Source organism: Nannobrachium achirus (genome assembly GCF_963921795.1).
Source record: "Nannobrachium achirus genome assembly, chromosome: 2".
Lineage (NCBI taxonomy): Eukaryota > Metazoa > Chordata > Actinopteri > Myctophiformes > Myctophidae > Nannobrachium > Nannobrachium achirus.
The window spans coordinates 47,349,422-47,367,042 of NC_137811.1; the positions used below are offsets into that span (position 1 = coordinate 47,349,422).

At 38.8% G+C, this 17,621-nt stretch overlaps 1 protein-coding gene across 1 annotated transcript in view; it reads right to left on the bottom strand.

The window, feature by feature from the left end:
* Positions 1–17,621, bottom strand: part of dnah5 (dynein, axonemal, heavy chain 5) — a gene marked incomplete at both ends in the record, with an annotated part of 181,417 nt that overhangs the window by 67,346 nt on the left and 96,450 nt on the right. The window contains 5 exon segments of the mRNA XM_080749007.1: positions 2,563–2,716; positions 6,433–6,563; positions 7,795–7,967; positions 8,152–8,350; positions 9,176–9,399. Coding sequence (XP_080605133.1) covers positions 2,563–2,716; positions 6,433–6,563; positions 7,795–7,967; positions 8,152–8,350; positions 9,176–9,399 — 881 coding nt within the window.

The following is a 17,621-nucleotide window of genomic DNA, read 5'->3' on the forward strand; positions in this document are numbered from 1 at the left end:
CTGTAGGAAAGGGTGGGAGGAAAGAAGAATGAGCCACAAGGACCTCCATCATTAACCACTTGGAAGGAGCACATCACCCATTTTTAACCTTGTCTTCATACCAAATTAGTCCTCTGTAAAGATCATTATTTACTTCACTGTATATTGATAGGAAGTCCAAGCTGATACAAGCTTTTCCATTACTGGAAAGACAGACAGACAGACAGACAGACAGACACACTGACATAGAAGCCATTGTTCTTGGATTAAAACAAAATTAAAATGTTTTTTTTTTTAATCTTGTTTGAAATTACCTAACCTGCCTACTGGTAGGCAGTTTTCTGAACAGTCCACAGCCGGGAATGGTGCCATCTTGTAATGAGCACAATTGTGAAGAAAAGGTTGTACATGGGTGAAGTGTACTTCTAAGCCGCATTCTCAAACAAAACTAGAAAAGCAGTTCCTGTTGAAACAGCGTGGGCTCGCAGAAAACACGCACAAAGTACAGTATATTATGTAGAGTAGAAAATTTACACATCCCTCATCGGACATTTTTTTTTATATATATATCAGAAATTAAGTTAATTAAGTACAAGCAATAATAACTGCGTAACGCTGAACAAGTTTGTGGCAGTTCACACTGCTACTGAGGCTACAGGTGAGTATTTTTAAGTTTCCAGCATTTTCCCTGTATATGCGTAGATGAATAATATAAAGTTGAAGTTTGAACGAAATTTCTAGCACAAAGATTGTGGAAGTAGTAGGATGCCAAAAAAGGGGCAGAATAAATAAATAAGAATAACAAAAAATAAAAAACACTTTTTACATTTTGGGAAAATGTCACCTATAATAACATGCCCAGAATAGGGATGCCAGGGCAAAAGTGGTTAAGGACCCTTCACAGGTACACCCATCAGGCTGCTCCTTCAGAGCACCTCTGTACAAAAACTATTTTATTCCCACTTCAATATCATTTTTAAACAAGGACAATAAGGCCAATGCTTTCCTTTCACTGAAGCAACACAAATTAACCTGAGTAGAGGCTGGTATTACTTTGAAGCAGAAAAAAATGTCAAACGCCGGTCTTAGTTATTATAAAATAAACCCTGTTGATCATTCAAAATAGTGGAGACACATTTCTAAAGACTGTTGAGATTAAATTAAAGAGTGAAAGTTATGTCACTTTCAAACATGTTTGGGGTTATGTTAACATCTATTCAGGCTATTGTGTGCAGTGTTTTTTCAATTAAGTTTTTCATTTATTTTATTAATGAACACATTCACTGACGACTTAAGTTGTCAAACAGCGTTTCCGTTTGTAAACCCTAGACTGTAGTCTCTCGCACCCAGGAGTGATGCAAAGACTTCAATTCCCATTATGCATCCAGAAATGACATCATCCAATATAGGACCTCCTAAATGTTTGGAAGTGAAATAGGACGTTGGGCGCCGATCTACTCGGGAACGATGCAAATCAGGAATTCATTCCCCACCTGGTTATGCAATACCCTCGTTCCCATATATGGAGATCTCTCTATCTGTCTGTCCATGTCCCCTTTATGCCCATATATGGAGATCCCTGATTTCATCAATTAAGTATACTAAACATACATACACAAACATATGTGCTCCGAATTATGTGCAGTTTGGGTTATGGGGTGTGCACAGTATATGAGGGATTGAATCTAGGAGTCTCAGAAGTAATGTTGGAGGGCCCAGAGATATCAGTGACGTATCATTTCCAAATTTGGGCACTGTTTCAGCATGCGGCTGTTAAGCCCTTTGCACACAGACACGTTTATCCGCACGGATAAAACGGACAATTTCATTTTTAAAAAGAAAACAAAGATTCTCTACGACCTCATGCACACCGGATCCGAATTAGCCGTGCGACGAGTAGCTGCGGCCGTGCGTCTTTTTCTCGATCGAACCCAGTTCGATTTGTGCGTCTTGTCGCATGCGGTAAAAAACTCATCACTCCTTTTATGACTCCTTTTTCGATCCGCAGCGCCGATTCCGCACAGCATTGCACACCAAATCCAATGCTTTTTATTCATGCAGCAAACGAAAAAAAACGCAACGGTCCTGTGTGCAAAGGGCTTTACCATGGCAGCGGTATCAGTGATGTCAGTCATCTCCAAATGTCTACACTGTTTCAGCATGTTGTTACCATGGCGTAGTACAGGAGGCGGTATCAGTGATGTCAGTTATCTCCAAATTTGGGCACTATTTAGTATCAGTGATGTCAGCATGCGTGTATATCAGACAGACATCGGAACATAGAGACATTCGGTCGTTTATTAGTAAGGATATTTATGGCCATAATGGGTATGCCCATACATGAGCAAATGTGCAATAAACATATGGCCGATTTTGGACAACTATCCAAGCTATCCAAAACTACTCGACGTCGGGCAACGCATTCCCTCAATTCCTCCCTGATTTTACCATGCATGTACCGGTATGTGTGTGTGTGTGTGTGTGTGTGTGTGTGTGTGTGTGTGTGTGTGTGTGTGTGTGTGTGTGTGTGTGTGTGTGTGTGTGTGTGTGTGTGTGTGCGTGCGAGCATGCGTGTGTGTGTACCTCTCCAGAAGACAGGACGTTGTTCATGTACTCCAGGAAGGCCTCGTCTTTGATCTCATTGTCGGTGAAAATGAAGCTGATGCCTCGGCCCATCTGGCCAGCGGTCCGGTACAGACCCTTGAGATCCTCCATCAGGTTGGCTGTGTTGTAAGAGCTGCCAATAGCAAAACACACGCATAACGTCACTGTCGGGCAGAAACCTCGTATCTCCAAGTTTCAAATTTGTACATTTCTTTTCGTAAAGTAAAGCCCTGCTTCATCATACAAGACTATCTCACAAAACTAGTGAAAATAGTAGATCTACAAGCACGCGTTGTAGATCGGCTATTTTCACTACTTTGAATCATTTTTAAAATGAAAAATACAAAACGTTTTTTTGGACCCACTTGGTTTTTATATTAAATGTTTTTACTGTAAACATATAAGCCTTACATACTTGTCAGTCATACAACAAATAGCGACAAATACTGTAAGATTTTTTTTTTTTTTAAACACTGAAATATTTGAAATGTGCACAAAATAGGGATGCCAGGGTTAATGTGGTTAAAATCGTTAAACTGTGATTTTGTGATAAGAGAGAGAAGCTGAGTAAAGAGCTGTAAGGTAAAATATATGTGGCTGTGTGTGTGTGTGTGTGTGTGTGTGTGTGTGTGTGTGTGTGTGTGTGTGTGTGTGTGTGTGTGTGTGTGTGTGTGTGTGTGTGTGTGTGGTTCATAAGCATTCAGAGGTGGCATGTGCATTTCCCACATTGGTAGTGGGTGCTTTTAGAACTAAAAGTGTTAGTGAATGTGTGAAAGGACGGTTGAGACTGCATGAGAGATGAGATAGACGAGGATATTGTGAGTGAGTGTGTGTGTGTGTGTGTGTGTGCGTGCGTGCGTGCGTGCGTGCGTGCGTGCGTGCGTGCGTGCGTGCGTGTGTGTGGAAAAGCATTATGTGCTTTCAGAGGAGAGATGAGAGCATAGAGTAGAAGTGGCGGTGGAGAGAGGGTGAAGAGATGGACAGCTCAGCAGTCATCGTTGCAGAGAGACATGAGTGAGAGTGAGTGAGTGAGTGTGTGAGTGTGTGAGTGAGTGAGTGAGTGAGTGAGTGAGTGAATCATGCACAGTAACATTCTGTGTTCATTTAACATTTAAAAATGGATCAAAATAGTGTTCCTAAATCGACTCTTACATGTCCTCCCTCACACTCTCAGAGATGTAGAACAATGAGGATTCCACTTGAACCGATGGAAACTGAGGGAATGAGTTACTTTAAGGTGAGACTGAAAATAACTGAATAAAGAATCTAATCTAAGTTAAAAATAGTGTCTGCTAATTTCTTTATGTCATCACTTCCAATTTAACTTGTTTATCTATCCTGTTTGAGTTCTCTATCCGGATTGGTCAAATTTGGTATCCTGACCTGAAAATAAAATTTCGGTTTAATAAAGAGCTGGAAAGAAAGAAAGAAAGAAAGAAAGAAAGTCAGGGTTCATTGCCATGCTGGCTTATGGTGGACATTTTTGTCAAAGAAAACCAGAGACTGACATTCAGTAATTGGATATTAACTCATATTATGCCATAAACGTACTATACGTCTTTGATCTCCAGTGCCATAAACGCACTTTACGTCTTTTTAATTAATCAAAAGTTTTATCTTTCATACCATAATTTTAATTTAAAAAAAATCGCTCCAAACGTTAGCCTAAAGCCTCCGTGACCGGAGCGCCACGACCGATTTGACTGTAGCACCGGTGAACACAGTCCGACGGGAAACCGGTATAACCGAACATTGGTTCCCGTCCACATTAGCGTTAGCTATACACGTTCGTTTATACACTTGCCGTGCTTCCCAGACGAAGTATAAGTACTCAAAAAACTCGAAAAAATAACGCGAATCTAACCGTGCCATCCATTCGGCGATCAGAGCCCTTGATAGCGATCGCCAAGGCTCTGAAGTGTGTAGCATGTTAGCAAAAAGGCCTGGCCAAAATGTAAACAACTAGGCCCGGACCAAAAAAGAATGGACGTGTCTCTTCCTTCTTCTATTTGTCCATCAGATAGTAGGAGACCACCACCTGGTGGTTTTCAAAGGCCATTGCACTCTAGAGAACACACAGGCCCAATGACAGCATAAACATATGATGATGATCAAGACATCTTACACATGTTCTATTGAAGCCCAAATCTAATGATAGGATATATATATATAAATATACATTTTTTCCTTTGTAAGAGGGGTAGTGTGGCTTTCGATAGAAGCATAGATTTATATATGTAATTTAAGTACAAAATATGATTTTGGCCCCCATAAAAAGGTAGAATTAAACAAAATGGATGGCACCAGTTTTGTAGATTTTTAATAAAGGGTGGCATTCAGTGGTTTTTAAGATGAAATTAAAAGAAATTACAGGCTGATGGTGTAAAAAGAAAATCTATCATTTTCCACGGACAAAACCAAGTCTTGCCACAGACACATTTGTCTCACTCTCACTCTCAAAGTCTTTGAGAGTGAGCGCAATGGAGACAGAGGGTCATGGAAAGGATGAAGAGCCACTTCTGTTTTCTCCGGAGAGGACTATGGTGCCTGGAGGAGGAACACAGGCTTCATTCATACTAGAAAACAACAGACGGCAAAATAGCTGCTAAGGGGCTGAGAGACAGAAAGCCATGGATTGTAAACAGAGAGAGAGGGATAAAAAAGTTGAACTGATCCAGAACAATAAAGATGGATGGAAAAGTCCAGAAAGAAAGAAGGGGGAAATTGGATTTCTCTGAGTGCCCATCTGCCCGATTTAAACATCTTGATGGGTTGAAAGTTGTATAATGAATCTCTATATCGTTTTTCACAACTAAATGAGAATTGGTCATCTCCAAAGGGAGTGCGTATTTCTTTCTTCATATGGACAATTACAGGGTAGTTTCATTCTGTTTTCTCTATTAGTTGAATTGAGATTCTGTGCTTTAAAGGCAGTGCCGCCAAGATCGAAAGTGTTATTGAATTGGTTCCCAGTGATAGATTTAGGGTCAACTGTTTTTACTCAGAGGTCTTACTCTCAAATTCTAATGGGATTGATCTGAGCTAGTGCCACAGCCAAAAGTTCTATGGCACAGTATGAACAGTAAATGGATGTTTGGGCGCATTGCAGGGTGACAATATGACATGGGTACATTCAGTGCCAGCGAACTGCAGAGTCACTTTGCAAAGATATCCAATAAGAAGTTTCTTATTGTGAATCTTCGTGAGCAGTGCACCCGACAAAATGCATTAGCCTATACAGAGTGTGCTCATTTTTGGAGCGGTGAAAGCGCTCCCAATAGACAGGTATGTCTGTGGGTGGGTGGGTGGCTGGCTATGTGGGTGGGTGGCTGGCTATGTCTGTAGCCTGGCAATACCTTGAGTGGCCACACACAACACACAATTTAAAGGAGGGGCGCTGTTGTGCAGGCACACACACACACAGCTTCTATGGCACTATTGTGCAGACTAGACACACACACACACACACACACACACACACACACACGGTATAGCTGCTCAGATTCACCGCTCCACTTCGAACCGAGGTTTGATTTTGTTTCTACGGTGAATACAAAGATACCCCCTGCCTATCAGAACAAACTGCATTATTGTCGACTAACATGGGTGATCTTATGATGTGTTTATTGCTTGAAACACCTCCTATCACTGGTACACACGATAGGAGGATCATAGTTCACTCAAAGAATTAAATGAATTAAAGTCTTAGGATGTTACAGTGTTGCTAAGCTGGTGTTACAGCACAGTACATGTATGCTTGGTTAGGAGAGTAGGATTCATGCAAAAATGTAGGTTTGGGGCTGTGCGTGCAGGTTTGTTGGTGTGTGCAGGTCTGTGTGCCGGGGTTACCGTGTCAGTGTTATCTGAAAGATCCTGTATCCAGCAATGAACGAGGCCAGCCTTGTCAGGCTCTGTTTGCCTGATCCTCCTACACCAACCAACAAGGCGTTTCCTCTCGGGGTCCGGATTATCCTCGATATCTACACAAAACACACACACACGCACACGCGCACACACACACACACACACACACACACACACACACACACACACACACACACACACACACACACACACACACACACACAAGATTGGACGACTGGGTGTAAATACGAATCAGTATGACGTGTTTTTTTGTGTGTATAGGACATTGTGTATATATATATACACACACATATATACATGGGAGAGATGAAACAAAGCAGGAGATAAGGGCACACTGCGTCTTCCCTGTTTGTACAGTACGTTTGTGCGATGTTTACATGCATTTCTATGCATGAAGGAGCCCACATACAGACTGGGTGCCAGTGTGAGCCAGAAGGAGTGAGTTGAAAAGCTCCTTGCCATAAGTTGCAGTGCCAGTGCAGAATCCTCTGGATAGAAGCCATAAGGGCTCAGAGAAAGCAGCTGCATCATGCAAATGGGGTTGTTGCTCATTTGTACACACTAAGAGTAGTATAGTAAACTTGGGAGTCTTTGAAATGAAAACGTTTTAGAATCATTGATCTACACTCTCTACTACAGTATATTAGTCACCTATGTACAGTATGTACAGTGCAACATTTCTCATTTCATTTGAATCTCGCTAGCTAAACAAAGCCCTTTGCTCAATTTCACAAAAGCATAGCACAGAACAAAACCAATTTCCTTCTCAGCTTTATTCAGGCTCTTTTATTACTCTAGCTGTGTCTCAAAACAAACAAAGTGGGCGCACACACAGTGGGGGCCTTTGCTTTCAAAGTACAACCTGTCTGTATTTGTTCAATTGTAGCTATTAACCATGATGTACCCATTTTGATGTTACCCCATTTGATGTTAAAAGGCTGTGCCTCAGATCTGACTGTAGACTAAAGTGCTACATCTACAATGCTTTACTTTAATACATTTCCTGCAGTATGTCTGTCTATTAATCCAGTTGACAGATAAAGAAGAAAACAAAGGGTGGGGGGTGGGGTGGACAGGTTGAGAGGCACAGGAAGAAAAATGCAGAGATTGACATATATGCTGAAGAAAGTGGGTTTCTTTCGCTCTGAGTATAGAGACGGTAAACACTGGAGGTAGAGTGATAGATAGATGAACAAATAGGAACATATAAAAAGAAAATAAGAAACCATCGCATATGAAGATATTGTGTACGGTTACTGACGGTTCAAGGCCGTGGATCAATTTGAGGAACAACAAAACAAATGAAAACCAAAACATCTCCGGTACCTTGACCAAGTGTATCATAGCATCCGTAAAGAAGACCATATCCATGCCAGCTCCTCTGATGCTCTCGTTGAACATGCTGAGGAACATATTAAGTCGGTCCTTGAGGCTTTCAAATGATTCTATGGGCTCGTAGACTTTGGGCATGTCAAAGTCTGACTCCTCAGGTTCCTCGCCTGTAAGAACAACAACTGAAATCATCACAAAGCCATGAAGTGGAATTCCTCTAAGTGTTTCTTTGGTCGGTAAAACACAAAGTACAGTAACAAGGTTAACACTGTTGAGATCTTCCGTTGCATTGTCTTGTGTTGCCTTCGTATACTACTGTATGTAGGCAGAAGGGCTGTGCTGATGCCGTACCTGTAGCCTCCGGGGCATCGCGCAGGAAGTCAACAAAGTATGCATCCACACCATGGTCCACCACATCCTTCCCTAGATCGCCCAGCTCCTCCTCCACAAGTGCTACCAGGGCCCAGTCGAACCACGCCACATCCTCAGAAATGGTGAAGCGGTCAGCGATCACTCGCTTGCATTCATGCTTCCACAGTGCCAGCAAGACCTACGATACGCAGTGAGATAGCGGTGTCAAGGACTAAGTCTGACTCTGAGCCCTCCTCTATCCTCAAACACAGTCAAACCAGTGCCTCATTGACATCATAAATTGCCCACACACCAGGACTGGGTTAATTCAACAGTACCATATTTTGTCTTCCCATCAGGGAGAAAGGACAATGTGATTGATGATATTGATTAGGCTGCACTGTTTTATTATTTGCTGATAATGGATCCTTGAATACTCTGATGATTTTGATGACCAAGCAAAGAAGGTCTCTTGGTAGGTTTTGAGGACAAGGGGCACATCCGATCAATATGAAGTAATGGAATTTCTAAGCCAGGATGTTTATCAAAACTATTCATGAAATAAATAAATCAATCTAATCTGACCTCAGATTTTGCCTCATTTGTAATTCTCTTCTGTTTTATTGTGTTTTGTTCTGTTCCTATTGAACAGTGATCTGACATTCTCAGCACTGCTGAGGATTCAGCAGTGATTTTGAACATGTCCTTGCCAGACCTTTGCAGCCCAGGGTTGGAAGATGTATTCTATTCCAATCAATTATTCAGTAATTCACAAACCTGCGTAGACAGTTAGGTAATGGCCTGGCCAGTGGCCAGACTTTTAAGAGGGCCCTGGAGCTGAAAATCCTATTTTCTTCCAGTCTGTTCTTCTCCCTACTTCATGATCCTTTAATCTTCCTACTGCCATTGTAATAAATCATATAAATAAGATTTGTATCACTTCAGCAGAGGTTCTGAACGGGCTCTGTCGTAGATCTGGCTCTTCTCTACCACTGTTCTACTCTATTGACATGACTGTGTTTACCTGTACGGAGAAGACCACCTCTGCAGTGGTATTGAGCATGCCCTGCCACACCCTGGACAGGTCCCGGAGGTTGAAGATGTAGTGGAAGTTTGCAGGTGTTGGCAGCATCTTGACCTTCGTCATCTGCCAGAGACGGCGGGTCAAAGACACCAGACGAGGCACTGTGCTCCGGACCTCTTCACTGAAATCACGACTTGCACAGTAGTGGCCCCTACCGATCACACCTGAGTTGGTGGGGTCGATAGTGTTAAGACTTGAGACTTAGGCATCTTGTTGCTAAAGGTAACATTTTCAGGTTTGTTTTAATCAACCAGTCATTCTAGCTTGTAGTCATTTCTAATGTTAGTAGAGACTACTAGAGTAGAATGGGTGATAGCAATACTGCCTGGGTGCAATCGGAATGTCCTGTAGAAAAAACAAGCAACTACAACTAGTGTACTATTGTCCTGCTAGTACTATTGTACTGTTATATTGTACACCAGCTACTGACCAAATAAATTGACAGATGTATATTGACTGACTGTGTATTATATTACTCAAAATGTTATGGACAGCTTCAATATACTGTATCACACAAATGATAGTACATAAAGTACTGATTCATAATAATTAAGAACAATTCTACAATCTCCAATAAAGAATCTTGCTACTATAATTTGAGATCTCAAATCAAAATCAACAGGGTTTTCGTCTACCCTATTCGGTAACCCTTTACTTTCCGGTACAGTAATTACATGGTAGTTACCACGTAATTACAAGGTAATTACTTGGTAACCACCCCGTATTTACTGAGTAATAACTAGGTAATTACAAGGTAATTACAATGTATTTTACATAGTAATTACCTGGTGTTACCTGGTAATTCCCAGATACATTCCTGAGAACTACCAGGTAATTACTAGGTAATTTAAAGCATGTACCTGGTAATTCCATATTAACTACTTGGTAATACACTTAGCAATTACTTAGTTTATTACCCGGTAGTTCCCTGGTATTTTCTTAGATACTACAAGGTAATTATTAGGTAATTATAAGTATTTTATTATGTATTTAGCATGTAATTATACTGTAACTACCTGGTAATACACTTAGCAATTACTAGGTTTATTACCCGGTAGTTACCTGGTATTTTCTTGTATACTACAAGGTAATTATTAGGTAATTATAAGTATTTTATTATGTATTTAGCATGTAATTATAGTGTAACTACCTGGTAATACACTTAGCAATTACTAGGTTTATTACCCGGTAGTTACCTGGTATTTTCTTGTATACTACAAGGTAATTATTAGGTAATTATAAGTATTTTATTATGTATTTAGCATGTAATTATAGTGTAACTACCTGGTAATACACTTAGCAATTACTAGGTTTATTACCCGGTAGTTACCTGGTATTTTATTGTATACTACAAGGTAATTATTAGGTAATTATAAGTATTTTATTATGTATTTAGCATGTAATTATAGTGTAACTACCTGGTAATACACATAGTAATTACAAGGTATATTGCCTGGTATTTACCAGGTATTTTCTTTGATACTACCAGGAATTTATGAGTAGTTGCTTATGCAATTACTATATAATTACATGGTAACTACCATGTAATATACCTATTAATGTCTAGGTAATTCCTATGTATTTTCTTAGAAATTACTAGGTAATTACCGTTTAATTTCATGTTAACTATCATGTTATTTACCTGGTCCTTACCTTGATAGGTAACCCATTATAATCTGTGCATATACAAAGGTACTTACCTGGTATTTACCCAATAACTCCAAAAAGTATTTACAGGGAAATTACCCAGTAGTTACTGTTGGTTTGTACTGTAAAGTAAAGCGTGATCAATTCCATGACCTTACCTGGTAATTACTCAGTATTAACCCAATAACTACAAAAGGTATTTACATGGAAATTACCCAGTAGTTACTGTTGGTTTGTACTGTAAAGTAAAGCGTGATCAATTCCATGACCTTACCTGGTAATTACTCAGTATTTAGCCCATAACTAGAAAAATATCACATTACCCAAGACACTTGGACCGAAAATGCCCCCAAACTGACCAGTGTTCATTCATTTGCGTTCAGTGAATGCCAAGTCCTGGCTTTACAGTGTCTGTGAGTCTGCTTCTCCCCCTGAACAGCACACTGTATGTCAGGAGATAAGAATTCCCATCAAAAACCACCATTACCAGTCATCAAAAATTACATTAAGATGAATGCATATTATTTTTACACCTCCTCACTCAAGACACCTCGCTGGCACAGATATGCAAAAACAGGTGAGCTGCCAAAGCTTTAATCCAATGAATTTCTTATAAAACATAAAACATAATTACAAAAAAGTGTAAAATATTAACAGTCAGGCATTTTTTTGATCAAGTAGAGATTTCTCTTTAAAAAAAAAAACAAAAAAAAAACAAAACAAAAAACAAGAAAACATCAATGATAAATAATAACTATATGCAACACCTGTGTCGTAAAGGTAGTATATGACAGTTACCAAATTACAGCATGGGGTTAGAGGTTGGGCAAGAGGTTTGTCTACTGGAGCCAGAGAGGTAAATAATGAGACCAGATGCAAGTGTAACCCGTGTCTGGACAATAATATAGTTACTAAAACTAGGCACTCAAAGAATGTGTGGACTAGGTAAGCAGAAGACTCTAGATTCGTGGAGGGAGATGGTTGCTGTTTGTACAACAGAATGAAGCACAATGAGACTGATCTAACTTTCAAAGGTAAGAGATAGATGTTTTTTTTTTCTTTTGTTGTTAGTTTCTCTGTACCTTTTAGTTTTATTTAGTAGCAGACAAAAAAGAGTGAAACAACTGTCTACTTGTAAAATGTACCCAAAAAGAAATAAAATAAAATTAGGAGTATCTGAATGACCAAAATATGATTTATTTGTAACTCTCTATTTAATAGTGCGCTGTCCCTGGTTCCACAACGTTTTGGCTATTTATCTCTATTTTGTCTTGGTCTATTTTATTTTCTCTACTGACCTATTATTGTCTTTATGTTGTTTTGTTGTTTGGTTTTGCTACATTAAGGTAATCTATTATTGTTGTTAGCTGTCTGTATAATGTTCTTGTGGAAGCAGGGCTCTTATTTTAGTTGTTTAATTTTAAACTCAACTTGAACCCTTTGAAAAAATACCAAAACACTTCAATAACAAGTAAAGAAAAATTAATCTGAATTAATCCTATAAACAGTCTAAATTTGTATCTTCAATTCAGATCAATCAATTAGATGATAAATCAAATATCAACAAATTCAACATTTCAATTGAACAAAAAAAAATCAAAGTCAAGTTACAATCAATATTTTCCTTTTTTTCCTCGCTCTCTTTTTTATCCTTCAGTTTGTTCTTCTGTTCGGTTCGTATGGTCAGTGGACCACTTGCTGCTGTTTACTTTTACTTAGATTTCTCTGGTGTGTAGGGATGAACCTGGCAACAGTACTTGTCCTACCACCATGTAGACAAAGGCACACTAACTCTTTCCTCTTCTTTCAGGTTACAGGTCGACTCTCAAGGGCCGCTCGCCAGTCTGCATGCTGCTTTAGGACTCCAGGAAGGATGAACAGGCTGCAGACGATTCCAGGATCCAACTATCAGTTCAATTCCAATAACCAAAAAACCCGGCCTTGAAAACAAAGCCAGAAGACTCATTAGTAGTCTTATTTGAAATAGCACCATGTTAAAACCCATAGGCCTATACTGTAAATCATCCCTTTGTCTTCATGTTTTCATCATAGATATATTCTGATTAAACTGAAGGTATAATTAACTACAGTTATCTTACTGAGTTACTGTCCCCCTTATTAAAGTGAAACCATCATAATAAACAAATGCTTCAAAAGTGTCATTTCCTATAACACCATGCTCACCATTAAATTACTTTTAGTGGTCTATTTAGTCAAGTGGAGCCTTACCAAGGGAGATGCTTCAAAGAACATTGCTGGGCTGCTGTGCAGTGAAATGTAGAAATAATCACTAGCAAAACAAAAACGTTTTTGCTAGTTTCTCTCTCAAAGCTTATTTCTAAATAAACCTTCTGGTTTTGCTCAATAAAGTCACTTCTCAATCAAAAATATCCGTTGCTCACTTCAAAAATAATTATTTTCACTCAGACAATCCCACAGCTCCTGTCCTCTGTCTCATGCAGGCAAAGTCAAAAACAAGGAAGCATGTCTATATACTTCCTGGTCTGAAAAGCACCTGATTGGCTAACTCAGCCAACTCACAGCAAGCAATGTTCTTATTGGCTTACAAAACGCCCCCTTTTAGATTGACTGCTGCTCTCACCAATCACACTCCATGTCATGTTACCGCCATCATTTTAACCCCTGAAATGCCAGTTCAGTTATTGTGCTGAAATGACACTGTGTTTAGATTATTTGTTGGTTAGTTTTTCCAGCACATATTTAGGTCACTTGTAAATATGTTGATATCCTATTTATTTGTTACAGAGTAGAAAATTGAGTAGAAAAAAAACAACTGTTGAATTCATGTATTAAGTATTTGAAGTGAAACCTTATGTAACGACAACTGTGTGACTGATATTGTTTTAGACATTAACACAGAGATGCCTCTGGCCTTGCTTTATGCAGGTCAGTTCTTTTTTTTTTTTTTTTTTTTTTAATTGGACACATCTGTTTGATGTTTGTGCACATTGTTTTATTTTCTATTATTTCTACTCCTACTAATTATATTTCATTCAATATAAAATTGAGCCGGCCAACTCAAGTGACTTGTGTAACCCAGGGTTAAATGACTTAAGGATAAACAGAGAGAATAATTAAAACAATTTTCTACTCTGTAACAAATAAATAGGATATCAACATTTTTACAAGTGACCTAAATATGTGCTGGAAAAACTAACCAACAAATAATCTAAACACAGTGTCATTTCAGCACAATAACTGAACTGGCATTTCAGGGGTTAAAATGATGGTGGTAACATGACATGGAGTGTGATTGGTGAGAGCAGCAGTCAATCTAAAAGGGGGCGTTTTGTAAGCCAATAAGAACATTGCTTGCTGTGAGTTGGCTGAGTTAGCCAATCAGGTGCTTTTCAGACCAGGAAGTATATAGACATGCTTCCTTGTTTTTGACTTTGCCTGCATGAGACAGAGGACAGGAGCTGTGGGATTGTCTGAGTGAAAATAATTATTTTTGAAGTGAGCAACGGATATTTTTGATTGAGAAGTGACTTTATTGAGCAAAACCAGAAGGTTTATTTAGAAATAAGCTTTGAGAGAGAAACTAGCAAAAACGTTTTTGTTTTGCTAGTGATTATTTCTACATTTCACTGCACAGCAGCCCAGCAATGTTCTTTGAAGCATCTCCCTTGGTAAGGCTCCACTTGACTAAATAGACCACTAAAAGTAATTTAATGGTGAGCATGGTGTTATAGGAAATGACACTTTTGAAGCATTTGTTTATTATGATGGTTTCACTTTAATAAGGGGGACAGTAACTCAGTAAGATAACTGTAGTTAATTATACCTTCAGTTTAATCAGAATATATCTATGATGAAAACATGAAGACAAAGGGATGATTTACAGTATAGGCCTATGGGTTTTAACATGGTGCTATTTCAAATAAGACTACTAATGAGTCTTCTGGCTTTGTTTTCAAGGCCGGGTTTTTTGGTTATTGGAATTGAACTGATAGTTGGATCCTGGAATCGTCTGCAGCCTGTTCATCCTTCCTGGAGTCCTAAAGCAGCATGCAGACTGGCGAGCGGCCCTTGAGAGTCGACCTGTAACCTGAAAGAAGAGGAAAGAGTTAAAGTGTGCCTTTGTCTACATGGTGGTAGGACAAGTACTGTTGCCAGGTTCATCCCTACACACCAGAGAAATCTAAGTAAAAGTAAACAGCAGCAAGTGGTCCACTGACCATACGAACCGAACAGAAGAACAAACTGAAGGATAAAAAAGAGAGCGAGGAAAAAAAGGAAAATATTGATTGTAACTTGACTTTGATTTTTTTTTGTTCAATTGAAATGTTGAATTTGTTGATATTTGATTTATCATCTAATTGATTGATCTGAATTGAAGATACGAATTTAGACTGTTTATATGATTAATTCAGATTAATTTTTCTTTACTTGTTATTGAAGTGTTTTGGTATTTTTTCAAAGGGTTCAAGTTGAGTTTAAAATTAAACAACTAAAATAAGAGCCCTGCTTCCACAAGAACATTATACAGACAGCTAACAACAATAATAGATTACCTTAACTCATACAGGGCCAGATTTCCAAAATATGAATATGAATGTGCGCTTATAACGCCAGGAAATAGCTATTTTGTATCCCCCCAGACCACCTTAACCAGACCACCTTAACGAATGCACGTTCAACATACCATACCACCAGATGACCACTAGAGACCACCATACACCATACACTGACATGGTCCCATGTTAAGCCTGTTTAAATCCACATAACAGGATGAGACGCTGACTTGGTCCTCATTGACTTAACATGGACGGGCCGCCGGTCACCATTTCAGCTCAATACTGTTCAATTCGTGCTTGATCGTCTCAAACCACCATTGGTATGGGCATCGGGACGTATATAGATGCCACACAGAAAGTTTCAGAATCAAAATCCGACCTAGTGAAGCTACGTGAGGGTCGGATGGTTGCATTGAGGCTAACGCTAGCAGAGGCCTGTTGTCAACAGGAAGCCCTGGTTTAAAGGTGACGTCATAATCGTATCCTTTTTTTTCACGGTTTACGTGTGGACATTAGCTGAGGTAAGCTAACCATTTCGCTCCGTCTATAAACACATATTAAAAGCTTAAACAATGCTTTTATATAAAAGTCGCTCCGAGTCGCTCGGCACCAAACGCCATAGTGAACTAGTCGCTCGTAAAGTCGCCCGGCGCTAACTGAGTTAATGTAGCAAAACCAAACAACAAAACAACATAAAGACAATAATAGGTCAGTAGAGAAAATAAAATAGACCAAGACAAAATAGAGATAAATAGCCAAAACGTTGTGGAACCAGGGACAGCGCACTATTAAATAGAGAGTTACAAATAAATCATATTTTGGTCATTCAGATACTTTTATTTTATTTCTTTTTGGGTACATTTTACAAGTAGACAGTTGTTTCACTATTTTTTGTCTGCTACTAAATAAAACTAAAAGGTACAGAGAAACTAACAACAAAAGAAAAAAAACATCTATCTCTTACCTTTGAAAGTTAGATCAGTCTCATTGTGCTTCATTCTGTTGTACAAACAGCAACCATCTCCCTCCACGAATCTAGAGTCTTCTGCTTACCTAGTCCACACATTCTTTGAGTGCCTAGTTTTAGTAACTATATTATTGTCCAGACACGGTTTATACTTGCATCTGGTCTCATTATTTACCTCTCTGGCTCCAGTAGACAAACCTCTTGCCCAACCTCTAACCCCATGCTGTAATTTGGTAACTGTCATATACTACCTTTACGACACAGGTGTTGCATATAGTTATTATTTATCATTGATGTTTTCTTGTTTGTTTTTTTTTTGTTTTTTTTTTAAAGAGAAATCTCTACTTGATAAAAAAAATGCCTGACTGTTAATATTTTACACTTTTTTGTAATTATGTTTTATGTTTTATAAGAAATTCATTGGATTAAAGCTTTGGCAGCTCACCTGTTTTTGCATATCTGTCCCAGCGAGGTGTCTTGAGTGAGGAGGTGTAAAAATAATATGCATTCATCTTAATGTAATTTTTGATGACTGGTAATGGTGGTTTTTGATGGGAATTCTTATCTCCTGACATACAGTGTGCTGTTCAGGGGGAGAAGCAGACTCACAGACACTGTAAAGCCAGGACTTGGCATTCACTGAACGCAAATGAATGAACACTGGTCAGTTTGGGGGCATTTTCGGTCCAAGTGTCTTGGGTAATGTGATATTTTTCTAGTTATGGGCTAAATACTGAGTAATTACCAGGTAAGGTCATGGAATTGATCACGCTTTACTTTACAGTACAAACCAACAGTAAATACTGGGTAATTTCCATGTAAATACCTTTTGTAGTTATTGGGTTAATACTGAGTAATTACCAGGTAAGGTCATGGAATTGATCACGCTTTACTTTACAGTACAAACCAACAGTAACTACTGGGTAATTTCCCTGTAAATACTTTTTGGAGTTATTGGGTAAATACCAGGTAAGTACCTTTGTATATGCACAGATTATAATGGGTTACCTATCAAGGTAAGGACCAGGTAAATAACATGATAGTTAACATGAAATTAAACGGTAATTACCTAGTAATTTCTAAGAAAATACATATGAATTACCTAGACATTAATAGGTATATTACATGGTAGTTACCATGTAATTATATAGTAATTGCATAAGCAACTACTCATAAATTCCTGGTAGTATCAAAGAAAATACCTGGTAAATACCAGGCAATATACCTTGTAATT